This window comes from Phaenicophaeus curvirostris, chromosome 5, assembly GCF_032191515.1.
Source record: "Phaenicophaeus curvirostris isolate KB17595 chromosome 5, BPBGC_Pcur_1.0, whole genome shotgun sequence".
Lineage (NCBI taxonomy): Eukaryota > Metazoa > Chordata > Aves > Cuculiformes > Cuculidae > Phaenicophaeus > Phaenicophaeus curvirostris.
In genome coordinates, this window is record NC_091396.1 from 17,816,249 (window position 1) to 17,842,582 (window position 26,334).

At 50.1% G+C, this 26,334-nt stretch overlaps 2 protein-coding genes across 2 annotated transcripts in view; one reads left to right on the forward strand and one right to left on the reverse strand.

Annotated features, from left to right (window-relative positions):
* CD81 (CD81 molecule) overlaps positions 1 to 26,334 on the reverse strand; it is a 420,468-nt gene that overhangs the window by 206,159 nt on the left and 187,975 nt on the right. The gene's annotated exons all lie outside the window — the stretch shown is intronic.
* Positions 355 to 19,230, forward strand: IGF2 (insulin like growth factor 2). The gene is made up of 4 exons (XM_069857741.1): positions 355 to 882; positions 8,930 to 9,092; positions 16,028 to 16,194; positions 16,650 to 19,230. Exons 1-4 carry the CDS (start codon positions 781 to 783, stop codon positions 16,890 to 16,892), a joined length of 675 nt encoding a protein of 224 aa, XP_069713842.1. The 5' UTR covers positions 355 to 780; the 3' UTR covers positions 16,893 to 19,230.

Genomic DNA, 26,334 nt, shown 5'->3' on the forward strand with positions numbered 1-26,334 from the left:
ACCAGCATTTCGAGCAGGGGCTTGGGAGGCGGAGGACCCTCACCTTCTCCCCTCACCTGCAGGGGCGGTGGGGGATGCGCGTAGCCCCCCACGCCGGGGCCGTCCCGAGTGGGTCAAAGCTCCCACCCGGGGGCAGCCAGCGAAGAAACCGTGCGGCACAAACTTTCTGTCCCCTCTTCCCTCCCCGAGCTGGACTCCGGAGGGTTACGAGAGAGAAGGAGGGAAGAAAGGAAGGGAGGGAGGGAAGAGAGGGGGTTAGACCGCTCTGCAACATTATTGGCTGCGTGGCCGGGCTGGTGCTCGCTGGGGAGGTCAGAGCATGCCCATTGGGGGGGTATAAAAGGGGGGCAGCCGGAGCGCCCTGCCTGTCTCCTCGCTCGTGGGGCAGCCAGCCGGGAGAAGCGGGTAGTCAGGCAGCCGGCCCCTCCGCCCCGGCCACGGGGACGCATCAGTAAACACAAAGTGAGAGCCACCCAAGGGGCAGTCAAAGCAGGAGAAGAGAGAAGGAAAAGAAAAAAAAAAAAAAAAGAGAGGGGCGGGAAACAAGGAAAAAAAAAAAGAACGAAAGGAAAAAAAAAAAGGGGAAAAAAAAAAGGAAAGAAAAAGGAAAGCGCGCGCTCGCTCTCTAGAATAACAAAATACCTGATCGTAACAAAATAACATCCTTCAGACAAAATCGAGCAGGGACCTGACATACCACAAAGGCAAAGCGAGGAGAGCGAGCGAGGTCGCGGGGAAGGCGAGGGAGAGCCGCGATCGCTGCCCGGGCAGGAGAGCAGCATGTCAAGCGCCGGGGCACACACGGATGAGCGCTGCCGGCAGCCCGCCTTCCACCCCGGCCCAGCGCCGCAGGAACTTGAGAGCAGCGGCGGCAGCGCCAAGGTAAGCGCCGCTCCGCGCTGCGAGCCCCGCAGAGCCGGGCCGGGCCGCCCGGTGCCGTGCCGAGCCGGGCAGGGGCGAACCGCGCCGTGCCGAGCAATGCCGAGCCGGGTAGAGCCGCACCGAGCCGGGCAGAGCCGAACTGCGCCGTGCCGAGCAATGCCGAGCCGGGCAGAGCCGTGCCATGCTGCACCGGGCAGAGCCGCACCGAGCCGGGCAGAGCTGTGCCGCGATGGGCAGAGCCGAACCGAGCTGGGCAGAGCCGTGCCATGGTGCACCGGGCAGAGCCGTGCCATGGTGCACCGGGCAGAGCCGCACCGAGCTGGGCAGAGCCGCACCGAGCTGGTTAGAGCCGTACCGAGACGTGCAGAGCCGGGCAGGGCTGTACCGAGCCGGGCAGGGCTGTACCGAGCCGGGCAGAGCCGGGGAGAGCTGTACCATGATGGGCAGAGCCGAACCGTGCCGTGCCGAGCAATACCGTGCCGGGCAGAGCTGTGCCGTGCTGCACCAGGCAGAGCCGTGCTGTGCCGTGCCGTGCTGTACCGCGCCGGGCAGAGCCGTGCCGAGCTGTGCCGTGTCGTGCCGTGCCGGTCCGAGCTGTACCGGGATGCACCGAGCCGTGCCGGTCCGAGCCGTCCCCCCGCGTGTCACTAGAGGGACCCCGAGAGCCGGCGCAGCCGCGGGCCGGCGGGGTGCGCGGGGTGTCCCCGGGGTGTCCCCCGCGTCCCGGCGGGCAGGGACAGCCCGCAGGCTGCCCGCGGCTCTCCCGCAGCCCGGGGCGGGCCCGGAGCGGGGCCGGGGCCCTGCGGGGTCAGGCGGGGCCGCCCGCCGCGCTCGGGGAGCGGGGGACGCGCGCAGAGGGACGGGAGGCTCTCCGGCTTCGGAGGCCGGGGAGGGTATTAAACTCTCTTCTGCAAAACACTGCGGCTTGTTTGGTCTCGGAGGGATAAAAATACAGAGAGGAAAAACAAGAAAGCGAAGCCAAAATGGAGTGAGAGTTGATTTCTTTTTGTTTTTCTTTTTTTTTTTTTCCCTTTCCAATTGCTTTCCCCTACAGTAATTGTTTTTAAAAGCACAACTTGGAGAGGTTTTAGCACTCTGTTGAGCAGTAGGGAATTGGGGCACTTGAGGGAACTCTGATTTAGCGTAACTGTACCAGCAGATGTGTCTGCCTTGCCTGGAGCCAGTGGTACTTCAGCGGGGTTTCTGATACACTCGGGCGGCGTGGAGCAATCAAGTGTAAAAACAAGGTTTGTGTGGGTGGTTTTAAATAGACTCCTCGGGAGAACCGCTGTTTTCAACCTTTGAGTCGAAGCTTCTTATACAAAGTCTGTAGTTTTCTTCCAAATGCTGTGACATGCTTGGAAGGCCAGAGCCTGCTTTTCTTTGGGTTTGTTTGTTGTTAGGTAGCATGTCTGTGTGTGTGGTTTTTTTTTCCTTCTGCTCCGCAGGGTTTGGTGTGTAGGGTTTGTTATTCCTCCTCTTGCCTTGATTTAGAGTGGAGTTGAGGAGCCTGGGTTGTGGGGGTTTGTGAGTGAAACTTTGTGCTAAGGACATCTGGAGGAATAAAACTGATTGACGTTTCTGATTTGAGCTTCACTGAGCTGTTTTGGACCCAACTTGACAATTTTGGTGGGGGTGAATGGGTCAGAGCTGTAAATCTTCCTCCATGTTGTTAACACCCAGCCTTTCAAAGGGGCTATCCCAGCTCCTGTGAAAATTCATTAACGGAGAAAAGATTTGACATCGCGGGTCCTCTCCCACCGCCACATGAAATTTGAGATCCAAAATGTGTCTCGGTGTGTGTCCCAGTGCTTTCTCTGACAGGTGATCCTTTTTGCAGCCGGACTGGAGGGCTGCTGCTGTGACCAGGCAACCCAGAGGTGTCAATGTGGATCTTCCCATTGATTCCTATAGGCTTTGGGGCAAGTCTGGCTTGCCTCATGGAGCACCAGAGAAAAGCATTTCTTTACTTTTCTTTTTCTAAATAAAGCAAACACAGCAGGTGAGATCTTATTTTTAGAGGGACCGAGGAGCTGGTGTGTTTCCAGCAGTGCATACGAACACTGTAAATGGCCCACCCTCTCCTGGCTCGTGTCCTGGGACTGACCTCTCCAGTCCTGCTTTGGATTGTCTTTGCTTTTAAAGGCTGCCGTGTGTCTTAACGGGGCAAAGAGATACCAGCCTCCCTTGACATGTTTGCTTGAGGGGTCAGGAGAGGTTGGGGACAGCGGGGAAAAAAAAAAATCTGCCTTGGGGTTGCATCTCTGCTCTGCAAGGGTTAAAGCCTCTTCGCCAAGACATAAAGCAAGTTCGGTGTGTTGTGGGAATATCACTTGCCAGTAGACTCTAGTCACCACAATTTCTGATTTAACAGCTTAACTTGCTGTTAACTTTCCCTGATACACCTCAGGTTTTGGACGGTAATGTAGAAAGGAGAGAGGAACAATAAAGAAATAAATTAAGTGAAGCTACTAAAATGGATTTAAATCCCTTCCCTGGGTCCTGCCAGCTGACTTTAGAAGAGTTAAGCAAGATTGCATTTCCTTTTTTTTATGCAATAAATCAAATGTTTCTAGGCTGCATACCAAAATTTGTGCAATATGCTCTTACTCCCCAGTGGGGTGAGTAAATGGACGAAATACCCCATTCACCTTTTTCAGCTTGATTTTTCCACAGCTACAGTAGTCCTTGCTGTGGCACTGACAGACGCAGGGTGTGGGCAGTGGTCCCCTGCCTGCCCAACCCATGTCCCGCAGGCAGACGAAGCTGGCTTCTCTCCCCACTCAGAGGATGGGAGCTAGAAAGGTGACCCCCGGCGCCAGGCAGAGTGGGCTGCTGGTGGGGATGAGCAGCGAAGACAAAAAGTGAGGGCTAAAAATAGCAGCAGCATTGCCAACCTCAGCCATATGAATGTCATGCAAGCCAGGTGCCAAGAATCATGAGTTTTTTATTTTTTTCAAGCCTGAGCTGAAGAGCAAAACTCCTGATTCTGGGTTGATTTTATTCACCTGACAGCACAAAGGTGGAAAGTTTTCTGTTTTGAAGCTTGCTTCTTCCAAGCTGTGAGTTGGAAATCTCATCCTTTCTGTTTCAGTAGAAAAGGAAGGCTCTTCTGCAGCACAGCATGTGCCTCCTCTCCCTTTGGGTACTGCTGGGCACCTCCTCCCAGCACCTCTGTTCGAGATGCAGCTCCAGGGTGGTTTTTGGCTGCCAAGGTACCTGCCTCTTCCTGCTGGCCTCTGCTAGCCCTTTGCTACTTGGCACCTCGGGGCATCGTGGCTCAGTGCCCTGTGCGGTGGGCAGGGGTAGCACTTGCTTGGCACGTGCGAGGTTGGCATGCGCCTGCATCCTGCCCCTTCGGGAGAGCCGTGCTGGAAACCAGGTCAGCTCCTCATTCTCTGGGGGCTGCCCTCCTGGAGGAGTAACGCAAAGGGGTGTTCAGAAGCTCGTGATGACAATTGTTGGAGTGACAAAACATCAGTCTGTCCACTTTTCTTTGGAGGGCTGGAGGGTGATGGAGGCTGCGATGCGCAGCCTGAGGGTTTCCCCTCCTGCACATGTTTCTGCCTGATGACTTTTTGCTGTGCTCCCTTTTAAACACTGCACTGCTCCACAGAAAAAAATGAGATTTTTTTTTTTTCTGTTTGCTGTCCAAAACTAAATTTTGCAGACTGGGCTATCTGTCAATTCCCTCCTATGTTATTCTGTTCATATTAAATTGTAATGAAGGCCAGACTGAAGAAGGAATGAGGTCAGACAGGAGGTTTACTCTCCATTTTTGGGGAGACATTTGTTGCCTTACAGAGGCACCATGGTTTGGTTGGCTCAGCACAAGCCTGGATGCAGGGGTTGCCTGAGCTGTCCTTCGAGATTTGGCAACAGGGCGTTGTAGCACATTGTGGCCTCTTGGGCCCTGAATCCTCAGCAGCTGTACAGAAATCGCTGATCCAACTGATTCTGCAACAAATCCTGAAAAAATCCTGCAATGGCCTCAGGCAGGAGAGTGGCTCTACTGCAGACCTGCCCTCAGGCTCACTCCCAGCACACTGCAGCCCCTCCAAGTGGACCCTCCCTGCTGGTATGTCCCTGCTGGCTGGGGGCTGCGGAGAGGTATTTTGGCAGTCCCCAGCCATGAGTGCAGCAGCACACAGGATCTCTAAGGCAGCCAAGAGCATCCTGTGCAGCGCAGTTTGTGGCCGAGCTGGCTCCAGCAGCAGCCTGGCTTCCCATGGGGACCTGGGGGTGCATGGGAAGGCAGGAGAGGGACATGAAGGATGGATAGCAAAGCAGACCATCTACAGGGAAGAAGAGGCCGGCCAGCATTGTGCTCTGATGACCTGAGTCTCTCACACTGAGAAGGCTGCTCTCAGTTTTTATTCCCAGGATGGTACAAGGTACCTGTGCAACCAAAAAATTCCTCTTGCATCACCCTCTTGCCCACAACATGGGATCTGAGCCCCCGTTAGGAGGGATTTGGTGCTCAGGTTGTTGGGCACCCAGCATAACTTGTACTGCCATTCCCACCATCCCTGGTTAAAACTGCATCCTGAACCATTTGAGCTCTCTGTGGGCATGTGGTGGGGATTGCCAGGTGGTATGGCTGATACAACCTGCTTTGGCAAGAATGAACCTTTGCTGGGCACTCTTCTTGTGGACGCGGGACCTTGTCCTTTAGGAAGGCATTCTGCTTACCTCCTACTGCCTCATTTCCATTATTTACTTACTGCCTTATTTCCTGTAATGTGAGAGAGGCTTTCTAATAAAAACTGAAAGGTTTTCCATCCATCGCTGTACATTTACTCCTGTCCCACAGCTGAGCATTCTGCCTCTGTCCTAACGCTTGGAATAGAAACCTAAAGCAGTGCTGTCCCATATTTCCAGTGGAGAATGAAGGCTTAGAGAGGTTCACAGGGCTTCGACTCATAATGCTGAGCGGGATTTGGCCATGACAACTGAAGCGGCATGCAGTCTGGGCAGCCGGAATGGTGCTTGCACAGGGTCATGGGCTGTGTGTAATCAGATGTGCTATGCCACCCTGTTTTGGGGAGCAGTCCCTACTCTGTCAGCTGCAGCAGGGTGCATGTGAGCTCTCCTGCATGGATGCTGCTCATCCCTGCTAAGGAGGGGTGGGAGGGGGGAAGGATTGATTGAAAGTCATTGGGATGCACTGCAGAGGTGATGGCACCCTGGGAGCCTGTCTAGCCTTTGGGTGAAGCCTGGGGGCTTTTCCTCCACAGGATCAGTAGGGACAAAGCAAGAGGAAAAGGCTGACAGGATTGGGTTGAGTTGCGGCTCTGTCAAGCTGAGAAAAACTGCAGCACCTGGTAGTAAATAAAGATGCTTTTTGCATTGCTGCCCGGTTTCTCATTACATGGCTGCTGTAGGGAGCAGAAAGATGCCAAGGTGACAGCAGTGGAAAGGGCTGTTGACTTATGTGTGAGTGAAGCGAGGCTTTATTATATTGCACATCTCCACATTATCCCTGGATGACGGCGTTGGGGTGCTGGGGCTGTTCCTGTTCTCATGGCTTCTGGAGGCTTCCTGGCTGGACTTATGGGGTACATAGGCATCTTAAAAGAGCTTGCAGTGGAAGCAGGAACGGCTGCCAGGGGCTGCCTTTGTGCCTATGGTATGAGTTGCGCAGGAGCTGGTATTTTCCAAGGAGCACAAGTTTTTTTCCACAGAAAGTATCACATCTCCCCAGCATCAGATATCGCCCCGCCAACAAAACCTCACTCTCCCTTTGCTTCAGAACATCTCGCTCCTTTCTATAGACTGGATGCGGAGGAAAAACTGCTTGTCACCTGTGTCCCCCAAAAAGCTCCTTCTCGGGGACAAGCACTGACTTGTGTGCAACCTTCTCGTTAGCTGAGGTGTGTGGGCCTAATTGGGGATTGGGGGGGGCGTTATTTGGGTGTCCTGAAGTTTCACGTCAGCATCTTTATTGGCAGCGCTGGCTGGTGTGCATTTGCTGTCTCAGCAATCAGCTGTTGGCACTACCTGTGTCCTGGGGACACCAGCAATCAGGAGCTGCATGTGGAAAAAAAGCTAAAACAGGAAAGATCATTGCTGTCTTGTCTGCCTGCTGATGTCTCCACACCAGTGGTGTGGCTCGGGCAGTGTGGGTGATGCTGGGGAGACCCAGTAAACAAAAGGTGTGGTGTGGCAAAACACTGTAGCTTGGCAGTGTGGTACAATCACAGCCCTGTGCTGTCCCTCTGCTATTAGTGTAATATAGACTAAAGCACTCCAGGTGGGCTGAAGAGACTGATGCTACCGGTAAAGCTGGTTCTGACCCCATCACTTGCTGATTTGAGCCGAGTTTTTACCCAAGGCTGCTGCCTCTCTCATCCAGAGCCCTGGAGCTTTTTGCCAGCCTTGGCTATACAGGCTGAGAAACTCCTGCTGCTCAGAAGAGTTTGCAACTTGTAAGCACAGTGCATTTCTAGCAGTGATGATTTGAGCTATGTGCTAGTAAAAAAATTGGTAGCAAGGGTGGCTTTATTGCTGGCAGGACTGTAGCCCGCGGGAGCTGGGCTAATTTCCTGGCTGCACTGCAGACTTCCCCCGTGACCTTGGGCAAGTCATTTAATCTATCCTGGGCTTTGGCTCCATCTCTGAGCATCCCAGGGGGGTGAGGTAATATTCATTAACTGATATTATTCTCGAGTTGCTCAGATGCTATGGTGATGAAGGCTGCATTTGAAATCCAGCGTTTCAGCTGAGCGTTAGCAGGGAGAGGGGATGCTCTGCTTGAGATTTAGCATTGCCCCATGCTGGCTGCTATTTTGCCACAGTTCACCTCTTCATTTTGAGCTGACCTGTCTGGCCACCATCATTACTTGGCTCTGTATATACAGTGATGCCATTCATGGATTTTGCCTCATCCAGTGAGGCAATAGTACCCTCTCTTTACACCTGCCAATGGAAAGCTGTTTGCTGCAGACAAGTCGGGGGAAATCATAGAATCACCAGGTTGGAAGAGACCCACCGGATCATCGAGTCCAACCATTCCCACCAGTCTCTAAACCATGCCCCTCAGTACCTCATCCACCCGCACCTTAAACACCTCCAGGGAAGGCGAGTCGACCACCTCCCCGGGCAGTCCGTTCCATTGCCTAATGACCCTTTCAGTGGAGAATTTTTTCCTTATGTTGAGCCTGAACCTCCCCTGGCAGAACTTGATGCCATTCCCTCTTGTCCTGTCCCCTGTCACTTGGGAGAAGAGGCCAGCTCCCTCCTCTCCACAACCTCCCTTCAGGTAGTTGTAGAGAGCAATAAGGTCTCCCCTCAGCCTCCTCTTCTCCAGGCAATCTTTGGGTTAGTTAGCGTATATCAAGGGAGTTTGTTTTTTAATCCTCTGTGCTGGTTGATAATCCCTTGGTCTTCCTTGGTGGTGCCTCAGGTGCGTTTCCAGTGGGACTGCTCTACTCCTGAGGGATGTCTTCTTGGTCCTGGCTCTTTTCGGCAAACATAGCTTGTGCAATCGGTCCCTTGATTGCCCGAGCCTCTCTCACATGGGTCTCTTGCACACCCAGAGCAAAGGCTGTCGCTCACCGGCAAAACCCGTCGCTCACTGGCAAAACCCAGCTTTCCTCAAAAGCAGCTCTAGGACAGGTTGAAACTCCATTTGTTTCTCTTTTGGACGGACATGCATTGAGGTACAGCATGAAAACCTGTCATCAGAAATAAAAAAACCCAAAAAACAAAAACCAAACCTCCCAGTAATAATTTGAATGATTTCCCATATGAAGGGGGTGGTAGGTTATAAAGTATCACACCTTGGAAAGAACAGGGGCAATAAAAGCCTTTCAGAGGTAGGCTGAAGTGGGATTTTCCAATGGAAAAACTGCTTCAATGCGAACCTTGTCTGGCTGGAGTGGCTGACCAGCAGGGTAAGCATGTCTGGGTATCTAAGCTCCTTCTAAGCAGCATCCTGACATGTCTGGGCACTGAACTCCAGGCATGGGGTTGGGGGGCATTGCACGGGGGAGCTGGCAGAGAGGGGGTCTTTTGCTCCATGTTAATGCTATGCCTCTGTCCCCAGGTGCAGAGGATGTGTGCGGCGAGGCGGATGCTGCTGATGCTGCTGGCTTTTTTGGCCTACGCGCTGGATTCGACTGCGGCATATGGCACAGCGGAGACCCTCTGTGGCGGGGAGCTGGTGGACACGCTGCAATTTGTCTGCGGGGACAGGGGCTTCTACTTCAGTAAGTGCCAGGCAGCTGCCAGTGGAGGGCAGGATGCTACCCCCACCCCGTGCCTTGCTTCTGTGGAGCCAGGCAGGGAGAGAAAGGAGGGGGTTTCCCAGCACAGTGCTTTTTGTGATTGCATTTTACATGGCGGTAGGCCAGGAGAGGAGTGAGAAATGCGATGTTCTCAGGGTGACGTGCACCCACCTTGTGCTTGTTTTGAGGACAGTGTTGTCCCATGGGGAAATTGGGTCCTGTATTTGATGCTCAGGAAAGTCAAATATCACTGGGAAGCCATAGAGGTTGGCTTACTGGTGATGCAGGCAAGTGATTAAAATAATGCAGATGTCTACAGCCAGCTCTCTGCTGAACTTGGGCCCTGGCTTATTTTCAAACATTGCTGCCCAAGTGCTGCATCCTGAGAGCAGGTGGGCAGCTGAGCGCTCCCCCTGCCTGGGCTGGCTTTGCTTGGGTGTTGCAGCAGCAGCTTCTAGACTGCTCCCAAAATATGCTTTGTGGTCTTATGGCTACCTGCTGTTGAACCTGTTGCTGAAGAATGGTGTCTTACCCTCTTACAGCAGAGCTAGTGCCAAAAAATGCAGCATTGCTGTTCTCCACAGAGTGCAGGTGGCTTCAGGACAGTTGGCTGGAGTGGCTTTCCACAAGGATGCTCTGAGGGTTTGGACCATTGGCATTAGCAGTACAATGACTTAATTGGTAAACAAGGAGGAGGAGGAGTAAATCAGTAGTGGTAGATGCTCAGTAACATGTGGGCAAAAGATGCCTTGACACTGTGACACCTTGCTCTGGTGTTTCAGACCCTGGCTTTGCTCGGGAGAAAAACACCCTGTGTCTTGCTGCCTGCTGGTGACTGGACCCCAGAGTGACTGACTGTGGGAAAGACACAAAACCAGAGAGGGGAAAGGAGATGGAGATACCAGCTGCATATGGTGTCATGCACTTGGCAGTCTTGCCACTGCGTGGGGAAAAGGAATTAAAAAGTTGCTTTCATGTAACAAGGTGTTATTTGGAGTAGTGAAGTCAAGAGCCAGTCCCCCTCCCCTCCCAGTTTGCCTGTGTAGTGAACAAGGTGCTGTAAAGTTAAGAGATGACCCTGGCTGTCCCTTCTCAACCTGGAAGCTCAGCCAGACTTGGCTGACCCTGCCTGCTAAGGTTGGGCAGGGAGAGATGCAGGGATCCTTCATCCAGCAGCAGCCAATAGTTTAGGCTGTGTAATTCTGAGCAGGCAATTGGGCTGCAGGTGGCTTTGTAGCTACCCAGGGGCAACTGACCAGCCCTGTCCCAGCTGAGCGCCAGGATGTTTTTATGCCTGAGTGCTGCGGGCAGGCAGTACGTTCAGGGATGCCCTGGGCGCACTTCCTTCCTCTCACCAAACTGAGCAGCGAGAGTTTGCATGTCAGCTGGCCTTCCTCTTCTCATCTCTTCCTGCCACCTTTCCTCCACCAACAAACTCCATGGCAGACCTCGGCCGAGGTGGCAGGTCCAGGTCTGGCCTTACTGGCATGGCAAGGAGATGAGCTCCTCTCCCACTCTCACACCTTTTCCTCTCCCCGTAAATATAGAGGACCATCTGTCCCCCTCCTGTGGTTTCTCTTCCCTCCTCCCCTTCTCCGGGGATGAAAGGGAATGGGGCTTTTGTTTTACAAACAATCTGACCTCCTTTCACCTCAAATAACCCAGCTGCCCAGGCCAAAATAACAACACTTTTGAAGGCAGACAAGTTGCTTGGTGCCAAGTGGCTGGGCTGGTGCTTGCAAGGGGATTCTTGCCGGTTTTTGTTGTCTTCTATCCCCTCTTCTTTTTGAGTATTTCTGGAGACCCCAGGTGCAGGAGGATGAAGGTCCTCCAGTCCCATCTTTTAACCCCTTCAGCATCTGTCTGGCTTCCATTGTGCATGACTTAAGACGTTTGGGCTATGGTTCTTGACGAAGGGTTTGGACATCCCCAGCTTGCTTCATTTTTTTCCCTCTACCTCCGTCAGTTGGCCTCATAAAGTGATTAATTATCCTGACCGTATTAATCCTCACTTCCAAGCCCTCATATCTGCTCTATTGTCACTGTATAGACTCAATAGGCCATGCTTATATCTCATGATGGCAGGTTTACATCCTAAAACTGGGCCTGGGTTTGTCATGAGCACTTCTCAGCATGGGTTGTGTTACCAGGTGAGAAGCCTACACTAATGCAGTTGTTTGTATGGGAGGTCAGTGACTTTGGTAGCCTTGTCCTGCAGGTTGAGGTGTGCCTCACTTGCTGGACAGGGCTTGTTGCAAACATCCAAACGTTTTTTTCCATCTTGAAAAAAATGAAACTGGTATGAAAATCTGTTATCAGTTTTCTGCTGCAGCACTGATTTAAGTACTTAACCAATGTTCTGCATTCTTACAAGGGAGCACTTAGCTAACAAAGCTAGCTCTGAAATACAGCACTATTTACATCCATGCAAGCAGATGGAGAGTATCAGCAATGTTTTGTCTCCCTAGCAGCTGATGACATGGAAGTACCCAACCTAGATTGGAGGGAGTGTGCTTCCTTCTAATTGGGATGATCATCTGTCTGCTGGTGTTGGGAGGATGTCCCAGCTTGCATGTGCCGCTGGAGACATTGTGGCTGGCAGGTGCTTAAGACTGAGGATGCTGAAGCTGCCTCTGAGAGGGGGCTGCAGAAGTGCTGCACGGACAGGGGCAGGAGCTAGCAGCACTGGGGCTACCCAGCTATAGGATGCAGGATGGGCATCGTGATGTGCACCACACCAGCCCTGCAACACATCCCGGGGCTGCCTGGGCAAGCTGCCACTGGAGCTGTGCATACTTCAGTCTGCTGTGATTCCTTCCCGTCATTACTTTAAAGACTTCTGGGCCTCGGCCGCAGGTGACTGCCAAGGTGGTGGCATCCCAGCCTGGCTCTGTGGTGACATCAGGATCCCCTCTCCCTGCTTCGCATCACCCACCCCAAGGATGGTGGCATGGTCCATGGAGGGATGCTGAGCCCTGAGCAAAAAAAGTGGGGCAGGTTGAAAGGAAGCCCCAGTTGCGAAGCTGCTTTCATGCACTGCTGGAAGGGAGGGGAGAAGGGACTGCAGAAGGAGAGACTTCTCTGTAAACAACAGCTCCTGTTTCCTCCTTTCCAACAGCTGATAAGAATTTAGCTCTTTGCAGCCGCTTGTGCTGACGGCGCACATTCTTGCGCGCCCGCCGCTCCTCCGAATAATACTAGGAAAAAGCAGGGGGGAAAGTGTGATGCCGGGGTGGGGGAGGGCCAGGCCAGGGGCACTGGGACGGGGCCCGGTGCTGCACAAAGGCCCCCTTGTTGCTCCCAACATTCCTGTGACAGGGGTGCGGGGACTGTTTACACCCAAAGTCCCCTTCCACTCGGCTTGCTGCCTGATTGACTGGAGAAGAGGGGATCTGGCCAGGGTGGCATCAGCACTGTGCGTCCTGCCCTGTGGCATCCGCCTGGCCCTGGCGAGGGTAGGGAGCCCAGAGCAGTGGGGTGGCAATGCTGGGGAAGGGATCCTCCTGTTCCCCCTCATCCACGGTGATGCCAGCGTGTGTGGTGCAGAGGCATAGCTGAGCTGCAGGTACACAGCCTCCAAGCTCTGCTGGGAGCAGGTTTGGCTTTGCCCTGCCACTGGGATGCCCAGGTCTCCCTGTCAGGATAGCCCACTGCCAGACACTCTTGCATCACTGGGCTTTGCATTACTGTGCTTTGCACCCCTGGGCTTGGTCCCTCAGCAGAACTGTGGGAGATTTTGGTGGAACACTATGTGGGAGAAAAGAGACTATAGCTATTCATTGACAGCTGAGGGGAAGCATGATTCCTTGGAGAAGGCAGTCATCGTTGCAATGGGAAGTGGCTCACGTGCTGTCTGCAGGGCTCTCCCCTGCGGGCAAGGGACAAAGCAGCAAAATCCTTCCTGGGTTTGGCAGTAGTGGTAAAAAGAGATGCCACCCATGGGCAAAAGCCAGGAAATTCAACCAGGGTGTAAATCATGTTAAGGGTCAAGTGCTTTTCCCAATACAGGTCAGCAGGTATGTTGCTGTTAACCAGCAATATCTTGGCATCTCTTCCCTGGGTTCTTGTTTCCAGGTACTTTCTGGGACTAAATTCCCATTTCTGTTTGCCTATTTTTTTTCCTAAAGTAAGTCTCGCACAGAGGATTGCCTTGGCATTTGGCAAGATGTGTACGGTCAATTATGTAATGGGAAGTGTGCCCTATTGGACTCTTGTAGCAGAGCTGGCAGTGGCACCAGCAAGGGGAACAGCACGCAGCAGCTTTATGCAGGAGAGAAGCGACAGCATGACAGGGCTGGGGGCTGTGTGTGTGCCTGCTGGCTGGGCAAAGGCAGCGAGAGGGGACAAAGGGGCTGTGCCATTGTGGTAACCCCTGTTCCTGGGGTTGCCCCACCTAGGCATTTGCAAACGTGTTGCTGTGATCTTCCTGTACAATCCCATGTGACAAAGTACCCTTAATGGCAGGCAGTAAAAATGGTCCCACTTTGTTGTTGTTTTTTTCCTCTGCCTTCTTTCCAAGCAAACACATAGCTGCAAATTCTGTTTTTGAGAGGAGACGTGTAACCTTTCAAAACCTCGACTTCTTCTTGAACCATGCGTGTTGTCACTTGTGCAACCTTCTGTTTAGCGGGAGTGTGAATGCAGTCCTCTGGGGATGTGCTATCGAGAGGGGGAGTGACTTGAAGTTTTTTCTCTTTTCCTTCCAAACTCTCCTGCCCATGCTCAGGATGCCTTTCTGGAGCAGCCTAATGCTTCAGCAAACTGCCACACATGCAGGTTGGGATACTGCAGTCGATATGTTCTGAGCGGGGGCTGTATACTGTGCAGGATTTCAGTAGCACCATGGGTCTCCCATGGACCTTGCCAAGCATGCACCTGACCCCAAACTGGCTTCTCTCCCCTGTCTCCTTTGGACATTGCCACCCAGGCTGCCTTCACCAGCATCACTTGTACAGCTGGGGTACCCAACACATCTTACTTTTAAAGAGAAGGCCCAATCCAGTCTGTTGGCTGCAAATATTTATAGAAAGAAAATTAAACTTGTAACACTGCTCACTTCAGTGAGCCTTTACCCAGAGGGAGCCATCCTTCTCACCTTCACATGGGGCTGGCTAAAGATGATGTCTGGAATTTTTCCAAAGAAAAAGAAAAACAAAAGTAGTGTGGTGGTGCAGAAGATGAGTGTGGAAAATAGAGCATTTTAAATGACTCCTGGAGGTGGGCTGCATGATATGAGTCAGCTGCCCTATCACCCTGTGCCCTGATGCTCCATTTACTCTCACAACCTCCAAGCATGGTGACAATGTACCAGCATGGGGCAGACGGCTCCCCCTGAAGGGGGCATGGCTGATTTTGAATGACAGTAGGTGCTGTGGTGCCAGGGGCTTTGCTATTGTGCATCCCGTGGTGAGGTATAGTCGCAGGGTTTTGCATGCCAGCATTGCACACGCAGGGCTGCATCGTGCATAAAGGGCTGCAATGCACATGCGTGTCTGCATTGCACACACAGAGCTGCACTGCACATCTGTGTTTGCATTGCATATGTGGGGCTGTTATAATGTTTGGGGTTGCATTGCATGCACAGGAAACTCCTGTGCTTTGCACTTTGTCCAGAGGCACTTTGGATAGGCACCCAGATGAGATGCCCCCTGAGGAAACTCATGAGCACCTTGCAAGTCAGGGCCCTTAAATCTTCATCGAGGCCAAATGTCTGAGTCGCTGTTTGATCTGGAGCATGTGGAGAGATTGTGGGTCATGTACAGGGCCAACATTGACCATTTTCTGTGTTCCCGCAGGCTGACTGGGAGATGGGAGCTCGCCTAAGTGCAGCACAATGAATAACGTTAGGCAGTGCACCTCTGCAGCTCACTGTCAATGTTTCTTGTACCCAAATTCTCCTGGCTAGCACGCAGTACCAGATCACATTTACACACCCCACTGATGCTGGCCTCTGCTGTCCTCCCTTGGAGCCCCTTGTGTTGGAAAGAGGTGCTCTTGGCAGTGTGCAGAGACCCTGCCTCAAACTCCACAACAGCGCGAGCATGTAATTGGCTATCTGTGAAAGTGCAGAGAAAGTCCTTCCATTTTGGGCCCATTTGCATTTTGGAAGCCACAATTTTCAAGCAAATTTGTTTTGCATTAGAAATTCAAATTTGCCCATCTCTTTTATTTTAAGAGGAGGAGAAAACCCAGGAAAACTAATATAAGCTTTTCCTCTGGAGTGCTTTGGCAGTCATTAAGCAGTGACATGAAATGTACCCAGTTGTTGCTGTACTGGACATGGGCTTTCGCAGCCTTCTGCAGGCAGAAATGGGAAAGGAAGCCTTATTAAAGTATATCGGCTATTCTTGGCAGGTGTGAGAGCCTGTATTCTTTCTGCAGCTGCCTCAGAGCTGTCCCATCTGGTAAAATTTAGCCGCCTTGGTTCGCTCTACCTGCCTGAGCACCGATGTGACAGAAGGAGGTTGGCAGCCACAATGCCGTGCCGCTTCTTTCTAATAAAACTCCTTTGCCAGGATCAGCATCAGAGGTGGTCGCAGTAATCAGCACAGTGCTGGTGGCTGGGCTGTGGTCGAGCCCCCTCATTTTAGCTGTGCCTGAAAAGGCCCCCTGCACCATAAGTACAGGAGGGGAATAAATCACTGTCATATAAAGCACTTTTAATTAGCACTGCATGCACACAGGGAGCCCTTTTGACATCTACAGCATTTGTCTGGGAAAATCTTGGTGTGAAACTCAGCTGGTTTGCAGGTGCCTGTTGTCTGGTTTGTGAGAAGCAGTGCTCTTTTTAAAGTGCGTGGGACCCACTGGTCTCCAGTGGCTGGTGGAGGGATGCCTGCAAGGTACTGGCTGCCATGGAGCAGGGAAGAGGATCTGGTCCACATTGATGGCTAACATCAGGGTCTCTGTTGTTGCAGGTAGACCGGTGGGACGAAATAACCGTCGAATCAACCGGGGAATCGTGGAGGAGTGCTGCTTTCGGAGCTGTGACCTTGCTCTACTGGAAACCTACTGTGCCAAGTCTGTCAAGTCTGAGCGTGACCTCTCCGCCACCTCACTGGCAAGCCTGCCAATGCTCAGCAAGGTAGAGTGGGGTCTGCACTGGGAGGGTGGCCCTTCTCTGAAATATGTAGCAAGAGAAAAGATAGGACGGCCATGAGTGGGAGAGGAGAAACCCCAACTGCAAAGTCTGCTGCTTCTGCAGAGCCTTTGAGAGATAGCCATGAGATGGCAACTCATGCCAAATACCTCACGGAAAGTCAGCTTTTAATAAGGGACCAGATGTGGGCTGAATCATAGTGTCATAGAATAACTTGAGTTGGAAGGGACTTTTAAAGGCCATCTAGTCCAATCCACCTGCAATGAGCAGGAACACCTTCAACTCGAGTAGTTTACTCAGACCCTCATCCAACCTGCCATTTAATGTTTCCATGTATGGGGCAGTGTTTCCATGGGGTGGATTGAGCTCAGAGAGGGGCACCCCTGTCTGAGTGGTGGGCAGGCTTGTGTTGAGACTGATGCTATCTTGTCCCCTTGCAGGAGAGCTTCCAGAAGCCCTCGCATGCCAAGTACTCCAAGTACGATGTGTGGCAGAAGAAGAGCTCCCAGCGGCTGCAGCGAGAGGTACCCAGCATCCTGCGGGCTCGCCAGTACCGGTGGCAGGCGGAGGGGCTGCAGGCTGCTGAGGAAGCCAAGACACTGCACCGTCCCCTCATCTCCCTGCCCAGCCAGAGGCCCCCAGTGGCACGGGCCTCCCCCGAAACAGCAGGCCACCAGAAATGAACCCTGACTGGCCATCATGATTTTTGATCTCCTGGGGGAGGGCGGGAGGACTGGCAAACCCAGCCTCCAAGTCCCTCCATCCCTGGGGCTGCCGAGCCGAGGAGCGGGGTGGCGGGGCACCCTCATGCCGCTCTGGCCCCAACCAAACAACTGACACAGCAAGGAGGGGATGGCAGCGGTGGTGAGCAGCGCCGCTCCTGTGGCATCGTCCTTTCGGGGTGGGGGGGAGGGTTGTTTCATTTCCCAGGCCTGTTTCATTCCCCTGCGCCCCCAGTATTTCCAAGCCTGTACTCGCAAAGGGACAGTTTGGCACTTGAACTTTTTGCTGCCGGGCGCTGCGTGACATCCCCAGTGCCAATGCCAGAAGACAAAAGAAAGAGCAAGAGGGAAAAAGGATATGAAGTTAAATTTTCTTTTAATCTTATTTTTCCTCAAGAAGAAGAGATCCATTCTGTGTCTTTCTTGACAATAAAGTGAAAAGCAAATAAAATGGGGAGAAATATTGAGGGATATAATTTTTTCACCTCATTCCCACCCCGCTTTTTTCTTCTTTTTTTTAATTTTAGTTTTCTTATTTTTATAACTTTCTTTTGCACCTTTAAAAGAAAAACGAACCTGAAAAGAAGTTCCAAGGAGCCCCCATCTGCATTTTTGTGTGTGTGCTTCATTACAAGATTCCAAATCGACTTGCACCTTTTTTAAATCATTGACGATGTGAGAAAGAGAGGAAGAGGAGAGAGAAAGCAAGAAAGAGAAGAAAAGGAAAGGAGAAAGAAGAAAAAAAAAAAGAAAGAAGTGAGCTGATGCTCACTTTAAATGGAGGAGGCGTCTGCATTGCACATTTGCCACGAATTTAGTTGATTTATATATATAATATATTATATAACTTTTTTGGCAAAAAAAGCACTATTTTTATGGGACATTTTGTGTAGTATCTGAAGAGGGATTGTAATGTTTAAAATGTGTTATGGTGCTAAAGTAAGTTGGAAGGGAAAAAACCCAGAAATAGCAAGGGAGGGTGGGGAGGGAAGGACAAGATAGCGAATACTGAACTTGAAATTTTAGCTTTTCGTTTTAGGAAAAGTGTGATAAATGTGTTTCTTTTCTCTTCTGAAATATAGCTTGGTCATGACCATATGAGCTAGTTGGCTGTTACTCATGTACACAGATGCACGCACACACAGAAATACATCGACATGCATCCTTTTTTGTAAAAAAATAAAAATCAAACCCACCACAATTTATACTAAAAGGGAACTGTGCTAGAGACAAACTTTTGAATGGTGAAGGTGTTGCCAGTTACAACTTGAGACCTTGCTTCTGCATAGACCCCTGGTGGAGCTTGGCTTCCCACGCTGCAGGGGACCTACTACTTCCTCTCCACCCTCACAGCTTGCTCGCACGCCGATTCTCTGCCGAGTGGGCAGACAGGTGGGCAGCCCTCGCTGCTGAGCCCCTGCAGAAGCACCAGCTCCCATGTCCCACCATCTCCTTTACCTTCTCTTGCCCTTTGCGTCCTTGCTGGACCTGACCGCCCCCCCTAATCCAGCACCCCCTGCCTTCATCTCCTCATCCCCCACCCCAGGGGCCACAGAGGAGGAGGGCTGCACTTGGGTGGCTGCAAGGCTGGGAAAGCAGTGGGGAAAAGGCAAGTCTCTGGCTTGAGGCTTGGGACTTGGTGAGCAAATGGGTTTGAGAGGTGGGCAGAGGGCTGTAAAATAGGTCGAGTTTAAAGTAATATATGTTATCTGTCTACGAACCATAAAAAGGGGGGAATCAGTTACATCTCCCTATGATATACTCTCACTTGCTAATAAAATGGGGACACTCTGTTAACCAGTTCTGTACTTGCTTTGTCTTATATATCCATACATTTAAAACATAAAAAAAAGACTACTTGAATTGTATTCTATTTCGTGGTTTGGAGGGGTGGGGTAGGGGGAGTTTTGAGAGGGGGAGGATTTTAATGTATAATCTTTTTGTTTGTTATTACCTTGCAATGTTGAGCCATGAAGCCTTTGTTTAAAAAATGGCACTGCAATACACAACAAAGAAAATCCTTTATTTATTTTATTAAATGTATATGGAAAAGAATGAAAATTGGTCCAAATTAAAAGGGGGAGGGGGAAGGGAAGTGGGTAGGGAAGACAGGATAAAACCAGAGCAATTGCCAATAATGACTTTTTTTTTCCTTTTCATGTGTCTTTTTTTAAAAGAAACCTAGTTTTTATTTTTTAAAAAGAGAAGTAAAAGCTTTCCTGGATGCTTTGTACCGAAAAAGAAAAAATGAAAAAAAAACCAACAGAAAATCTATTAAGTAAATAAATATCCATCCAGAATATGAAGCCTGACTTTTTCTTTTAATTTAGTTTTGTTTCTGGGGTAAGGCTTGGATGGGGAGAAAGCCACATGAAGCACCACCCTTCATGGAGGAACAAAGTGCATTGCAATTCCTCTTTGGGGGGCTCAAACCTGCAAGAGAGGGTCAGGTGCCTCTAAACCCAACCCTGAACCTCAATCCTGTGGGAGATGCCTCCTGAACCTGCCGAGATAAATATATGCCCAGTGATTCTTGATAATATTTGGAGATATTTCCCAGTGGCCATTAGGATTTGCTCAGCTTTTACTAGTTTGGGCTGTTCCCAGAGACCTGAAAGCTGGATGGGAGCTGAAGATGTGCCAAAGGCAAAAAGGTGAAAAAAAAAAAAAGTTGTATCTAGTCTAGGTTTCCTGGTAGATGATGCTTCTCCTGTTTCTCAGGTTAGACATAGATTCTTAAGATTTTAGGGATCCTCATGAGCTGCTTTTCATTACATACAACCATCATGCAACAGTGCAAATGGAAGGTAAGATACTGTGGTTCCAGTGTTAGTAGAGCAACTGCTGGGCAAAACAGTGCCCAAGCATCCCTAGTCCTCAAAATGAATAACACACAGCATTGTCTCTGCAGTCCTGTTGTGGGTTAAGGGGCTTGAGTAAGGATCTTGCTGAATCCAATGTCCTGCCCCAGATAACTTGGGCTGAAAAAGATTTTCCCCTTGAAAAGTGGAGTTGCTGATTTAAAAATAAATACTTCAAATGAGTTTCTTTATAAATTTTGCAGTAAGCAAAAGAAAATGAATTTTTTCCTCAGAGTTTTTTGCCCTTAGGATTTTTGTGATTGGTCAGGAGGGTTTTTGTACAGATGCAGGCCTAGCTGCTTCCTTTGGGCTGTACTTCATTGCAGGTGGAGAAAGGATGTGCCTGCCTTCCTGTTCCCATCCTGCAACCTGCCACAGACTTCTGCTTTTCTTTCCTCATAATTTTTTAAATGTCCTTACGAAGGGGTGACGACTGACTTCATCACAACTTCTGGTGGCTACTGCTGCAAATTTTGCCTTTAGGAGATTTCATCCCTTTCTGCTCTTCGCTATGCAAACCACTGTCATAGGGGACATCTAGAGATGATTAAGAACCAAACATGACTTCAGCTAAATCTCTTGCCTGCACCCCCTAGGGAGCAAGGCAGTGGTGCTGGAAACACTGTAAGGGTGACGGTGCTGTTCCCAAGCATGACTCATCTGTAACCCTCCTGTCCTGGATCACCACAGGGTGAGATCAGAGCAGCTCTAGATACTAGGAGACTGTTCAAAATGTGCCATCCTGTCTTTTGTCTTGGTAAGGACTGTGTTTGCTTGCAAAGAGACCCCAAACAGCCACAGGGACCTCTGCCAAGTCTTGGCCAGTGAGTAGGAATCTAGGTGAAACTAGACTTCTGCTTCGGTTCAAGTTTTTTCTGTTGCTCATAAAGCCTCTTTGCAAGTTGGCAGATAAATCATGGACTTAGCTCAGAAATCTCAGACTGCAGGTTTGAGAACAATCCCAGTATGCCTTGTTTGCTCAGATGGATGAGTAGAATTGACTCTGATTTTTGTTACGATGCCTCTACACACAGCCACAGCTCCCAGGGCTCAGCTGCTAGACCACAGAAGCAGGGGAGGATGCAGCAGTGTCTGGCAGTGCCTCCTGGGGAGGGACAAATAGTCTGGGCACCCAACTCGCCTCCAAATCCAGCCTAGCTGGCCCAGGGACCTCCACCTGCTGCTCTGCTGACATGCAGAAGGGTGGGGAGGTAAAAGATAAAGGATAAATTACAGCAGCAAGGTTCATTGTATATGCTTCCCTTATCCTAGCCTAGCCCCAGCTCTGGCACCTGTGTCTCAGTATTATCATGTATCTCTGTAGGAAGCAAAGGGCAAATGGGTTTTGCATCAAGCCTATCTTCAGAAGGCACTTTCCCAGTGTGATACACAAAGGGATACTTGGCAAGATGGAAGGTGCAACTTGCTGTACAAAAACGGGCACAGTCTTTGCAAGGTATGTAAATCAGTGTCTGTGGCTTTGTCTGGATAGGGAGAAATACAAGGGGAAAAAAATGCACCAGCCAACACATACCCTCCCTCTTCTTTTCCTCTTCTACATTATTTCTTAGCTTGTTTTTTGGTTTTGTTTTGTTCTGTTGGGTTTTTTTTTTTAAATCCAGAAAGCAGCTGAGAAGTTTTCCTAGCTATCAGTGAGTCTTACATGTGGCATCAGGATGGATTGAGCTTCTAAACTGGTTCCTCTACATCTATATCTCATAGCAGTTTCATCCCTTTCATTCTGCCTGCTTTCAAAACCTCAGTCTTTAATGATGTACTGAGCTGCACTAAATGAAGGGAAGAACTATGTCTGTTGTTTTTTTTAAAATATACCTGATTTCTTTGTTGCATGTGTTATTGTCCAGCAATACTTTACGTGTCTGTGGGGAGGCCTGGGAAAGCTGTTGATGTATCATGGATATTTCCGTTGTGTGCACTCAGTAGTAGGCACTTTTCATTCATAATGCTGTACTAATAAAGCAATGCAGTTATAAAAATCTTCTGGCATATTTTTCCCCACACTTTATTTAGCAGGTGAGCCAGAAAACATCCTGAAGCTAGAGTAGGTAGCACAGCTCCCATTGCAGGTGAAGGGGGAACCCCAATTTGCAAAGACAAACAGATCCCATATCCTAGGAGAGGTCTGTTATTGCCACCGAGGGGTCGGGGGTGAATCTCTATCTCAGTAGGCAGTGCTTTGCAGCAGACATGACTTCAACCTGCTGGAAAGACACAGGGTCCTTGCAGGAATCTTGGCCCGCTACTCTGCTGCGCTCCCATCTCTGCACATCCTGAGGAATGCACTTGCTCATTAAAATCATGTCAGCATTTGCAGAAAGCCCTGTGAAAGCCTCTTTCCCTGCCTTCTCCTTGAATCTGCCAGCAGTGAGCCAAAAGCTGAGGCTTCCAACTTGCCAGGCTTTGGCAATAGCCTGAAGGCAGGAAATTTTGGAAGTAGGGTTTTTTTGGCTTGGGCCATGTAGAAGGTCAAACTTGACACTCAAAATGGGCTGCTCTGGTCTTAAGCCAGCTGCTCACAGCTCTGGGTTTGGGTTTCCAGGACAGGCACAGCATGCAGCAGTGATCAGAGGTGAACACCATGGTAGAGCATCCATCTCTCTGTGTGTTGTCCCAAGAGCAACACGACAAATAGCATTGGCTGGAAAGCATTAAGCATAGCAAGGTTTTGAATGCAAAAAAGGCATTACTCAAATATCTGAGTAATTCATAGATAGCGGCAGCAGCAGAGACAAGTGCAGAACTCACACTCAGTCACCAGAAATAAAATACCTGCTTCATTTTTCAAAATTATTAGGGATAAAATCAGCTTGTACTGACTTTTCAAAGCTCTTGCATGTATTTCATGGACATGTTTGTGCTTCTTTGTTGGGCAGCTTTAGAAAGAGCATAGCTCACAATTTTACGACAGTGAGATGAAATAATGCCAACAATTATAATGTAAAGTAATATATTTTCATACTTTTCCATAGGAGAAGTGTTGGGACAACCTCTTTGTTTCCTTGTCCTCCCACCTATTTTAAACAAACTTAAGGCCACATTCCCTCTGTGTAAGACCACCTCCTTCAGCTGTGTCAGACTCAAAAGGAACTGATTTAAGAAGGCAGTTAAGGTCTGGGTGTCTTGTTCTAACATTTGTTTTGCAAACAAACATTATGAAAAAAATAATTTATTAATAGAGATATTCCCTAAAAGCACCCAGGTTTCTTGCCTATTGGCAGACCAATGGCATCTTATTGCTTCTGCTGGTTAGAAACCATCTAATTACCAGACAAAGCCACCTGTGATGATAAATCTTCTAACAGCCGTGCCTTTTGTCTTCTCTCCTTGGATGGAGGAACTATCTCCTTCATTTCATCAAGGTGCTAATCCAAGCTCTGCCAGCGTTTTGGGCACAATTTTCTTCTCCATATGAGAAGCACAGGGACCTCTGAGGGTTTGCCTCCTGTTTCCGGGACAGAGCATCTCCCTATCATCCCCCTAGCTGAAAAAAATCACCAAGAACAGGAATTTTGGAGACTTGATATTCCCGTCTCAAGCCAGAAGGGCACACCGATAATGGTAATCTCTGTTTTCTTCCCAGCTGGGGTGGAGATGCAAAGGGAGGGTGGCTATTAAAGGAATATTAAGACTTCGTCTTCCAAGACGTTGTTGCTTCTGTTCCTCCTCCCTCCCTCTCCTCTCCGTTCCCCATGCCTAGCAAAGAAAGCGGCAGGAGTATTATTTCTCAAGGCCTACACTGACGTCAATACGCAGGGTATTTATTTATGAAATCGAATCTAACAGTGGGGGAGAGAAAAGCGGAGGAAGATGGACACGCAGACCTAACAGCTGCCAAGTTATAACAGAGCAGCAAGCTTTCAATATTTTTCTATCCTCTTTCTAGGGGAAGGGATGTGGTGCCCAGAGCTTCAGAGGCACAGGGAAAGCGAGACAGAAGAAAAAAAAAACAGAAAAGGTAGGCTTAGCATTGAGTGCAGAGGAAAGGTACAGTAAGGGGAGGACCTAAACAAGTTAAATAGCCCATTTCTAGTGCTGGTATATTCCGGTTCAGTCTTTAGGCAGTGATGGCAGTCCTTATGCACTGCAGATGCCTTCAGACAAGCTCTGACCAGGCTCTAGCAGCTCTTTCCTCTCAACCACTTTGGGTTTTACATAACAAAATTGGAAGGCCCTGAAATTTGAGCCCAGGAAATAATTTCTCCTTTTAATGTCCTTTCATCACTCCCTGTTTCAGGCTCAGGCAGCAAAATGGCTGGTTGGGAAGCCCAGCACTGAAGTTAACATGAAGATTAAATTGTTCCCTGTAGTCAATGAGGAACTGTTTTCCAGAATGGAATTTTTGTCCATTGGTGTTACCATGTGCAGAAGCATAGAAAAATGAAACTTAGAAAAGGAAGAGTAGTTTCTTTTCTTCCCCACAGAGGATACAAGCCCAAATCCAAAGCCTCCCTAGGGAGGAGGAAAGCCTGAGGAGCCTGAGGAGCACAGATGACCATAACGACATGGTACCTGCAGCGTGAACTCTAGCAAACAGTGGGAGAAGATGCCTTTGGGAATCTCTCATCAGTCTGGAATTCATGCATGGAAATGTGCTCCCTTGAGGATGGGAGTAGAGGAAGACAGCTTTAGCCTTTCCCAAGTACCGTTGTTTAACATAGGATAGGGCTGGGCAGGGGGAGGAGGGAAAGGAAAACACCCAAGTGAGCAGGGAAATCAAACTCCACCTCCTTAACCCTCTGCGCTCCTCCAGGCTTATTGCTGGAAGTACTCAAGGAAAGCCTTCCCTGCACAAGTCCTTTCCCAGCCTGAAGGAAGCCCACTGCATTGCATGAGGTGCAGCTGAAGGAGCCCTGCATGTTTGTTGTCAAAGCCCCTGCCTTTTTGAGGATTCCCCTGCCAAATTCCCATTGCCACACACAAAGAGGAGGTGATGTCCTGGACAAATCCCTTCCTGCAAAGACTCTGTTCATGCCCTTGCAAACAGCATCAAGGTGTCAGTCAGCCCCAAGCTTATCGTTTCTCCAAAATAAGGGAAGACGGACATGTTCTGGAGATCTGTTTACAAGTCAGACTATCTCCAGTTATATAATGACACAAGCCTGGCTGCCAGCAAATTATTCCTCTGAGCTGGGGAAGACAATTAGATCTCCTCTCAAGGCGGCGAGCATGCACAATACAGGCTTTGTGCCACCCTGCCACCAGCCCCACCATGTGTGAGTGAGCCCAGCTCACCCGCTGCCTTTGGAGGAAGAAGTGGTGGAGGGAAAGGAAAAGCCTGCAGCTGCAGAGACATAGCACCCACATCTCAGGGGTGCGACTGTGCCGGGGCAGGGATTGCTGCCAAGGGCTGGGGGCGCCAGGGATGGAGCCCATCTGCGTGCACTTTCCTGTCCTGGCAGCAAAGGGATGATGGTAAATTGGTCGTCGCGCCACAGGGCAGAGACATCACTGACCCCTCTGCTGAAAATGGGATGGGAAGTTTGGGTGTTTGGCTTCCTACACTTCCTGGTGTGCTGATGGATTTAGGCTCTTGCTGAAGCTTCTGGCACTGCCTGCAGAATCAGTGGAAAAAAATGTGGAATCTAGAGATGGGAAATACCAAACCCGCTCAGAAATGTGCTCACTTAAAAGGGAAAGGTGATTTCCGGGTGAACTTGCATTCCTGGCTTCAATGGATGTTCATGAAAGCAGGGCTTTGGAAAATTCAGTCTCTGGACTGCTGCAATGCAAGCCACGATGAGTGACAGCTGGGTCCCACTCAGAAGCACACCTGGGCCAAAACACATTTCTGGCAAGGTTTTGCTGCCGAAACTGCATGCCTAGCCAAGGGGGAAGGAGTGGCCACTGCTGTCCTGATATCATGGTGGGGCTGAGGCACGCCTTGGAGTTGCACATGAAGAGCACCTCTCAGCTCTCCTATGAGCAACAGCAGCCCTGGTTTCAGCAATGATTTATGGAGAGAAACATAGTCTGAAATAAAATACCTGATGTCGTCAACAGCCACAGATTGATTCAGTGAAATTGCTCATTGCTGCAAAGAGATAGTGAGAGAAAAATGCTAGGAAGAGAATGCTATCTCTGAAATGAATAAGGGTACGCATAGCTGCATTTCACAGGTGAAATGTTGATAAACACAGCTAAACCCTCATGCTTGGAGGAGCTGAATGCTGATAGCTCAGGGGACAGAGGGCACTTCTACTGGCAGCTTGTTAGGGCATGGCTGCCCACACTGAGCACTTTTAACTCATCCTCTGCAGTGTTGCCTTTGATTTCATGGGAAGCTGAATGTTTCATTAAATATACTGCTGGTGTGAATCAGTTGAGAGATTCCTACTGGCCTGGGCAAAGGTACTTCATAGTCTTTTTTCTCTTGAGAGCATGGCGAGTATCTGTATGTTAGTCACACTGGTTGCAAAAGTTCTGTGTAGACCTACACTGTAGATAAACGGGTGCATCCTCTGCCTGCAGAGCACCCTCAATGTTCATGAAGCACACCTGTGCTGTGTGCCCATCATTCAGTT

Bases quoted from the DNA above. Each gene is read 5' to 3' on its own strand.
- IGF2 (XM_069857741.1), top strand. From the start codon at position 781: ATGTCAAGCGCCGGGGCACACACGGATGAGCGCTGCCGGCAGCCCGCC. The intron at 9,093-16,027 runs GTAAGTGCCAGG...CTGTTGTTGCAG, and splicing joins GGACAGGGGCTTCTACTTCA to GTAGACCGGTGGGACGAAAT. The intron at 16,195-16,649 runs GTAGAGTGGGGT...GTCCCCTTGCAG, and splicing joins GCCTGCCAATGCTCAGCAAG to GAGAGCTTCCAGAAGCCCTC.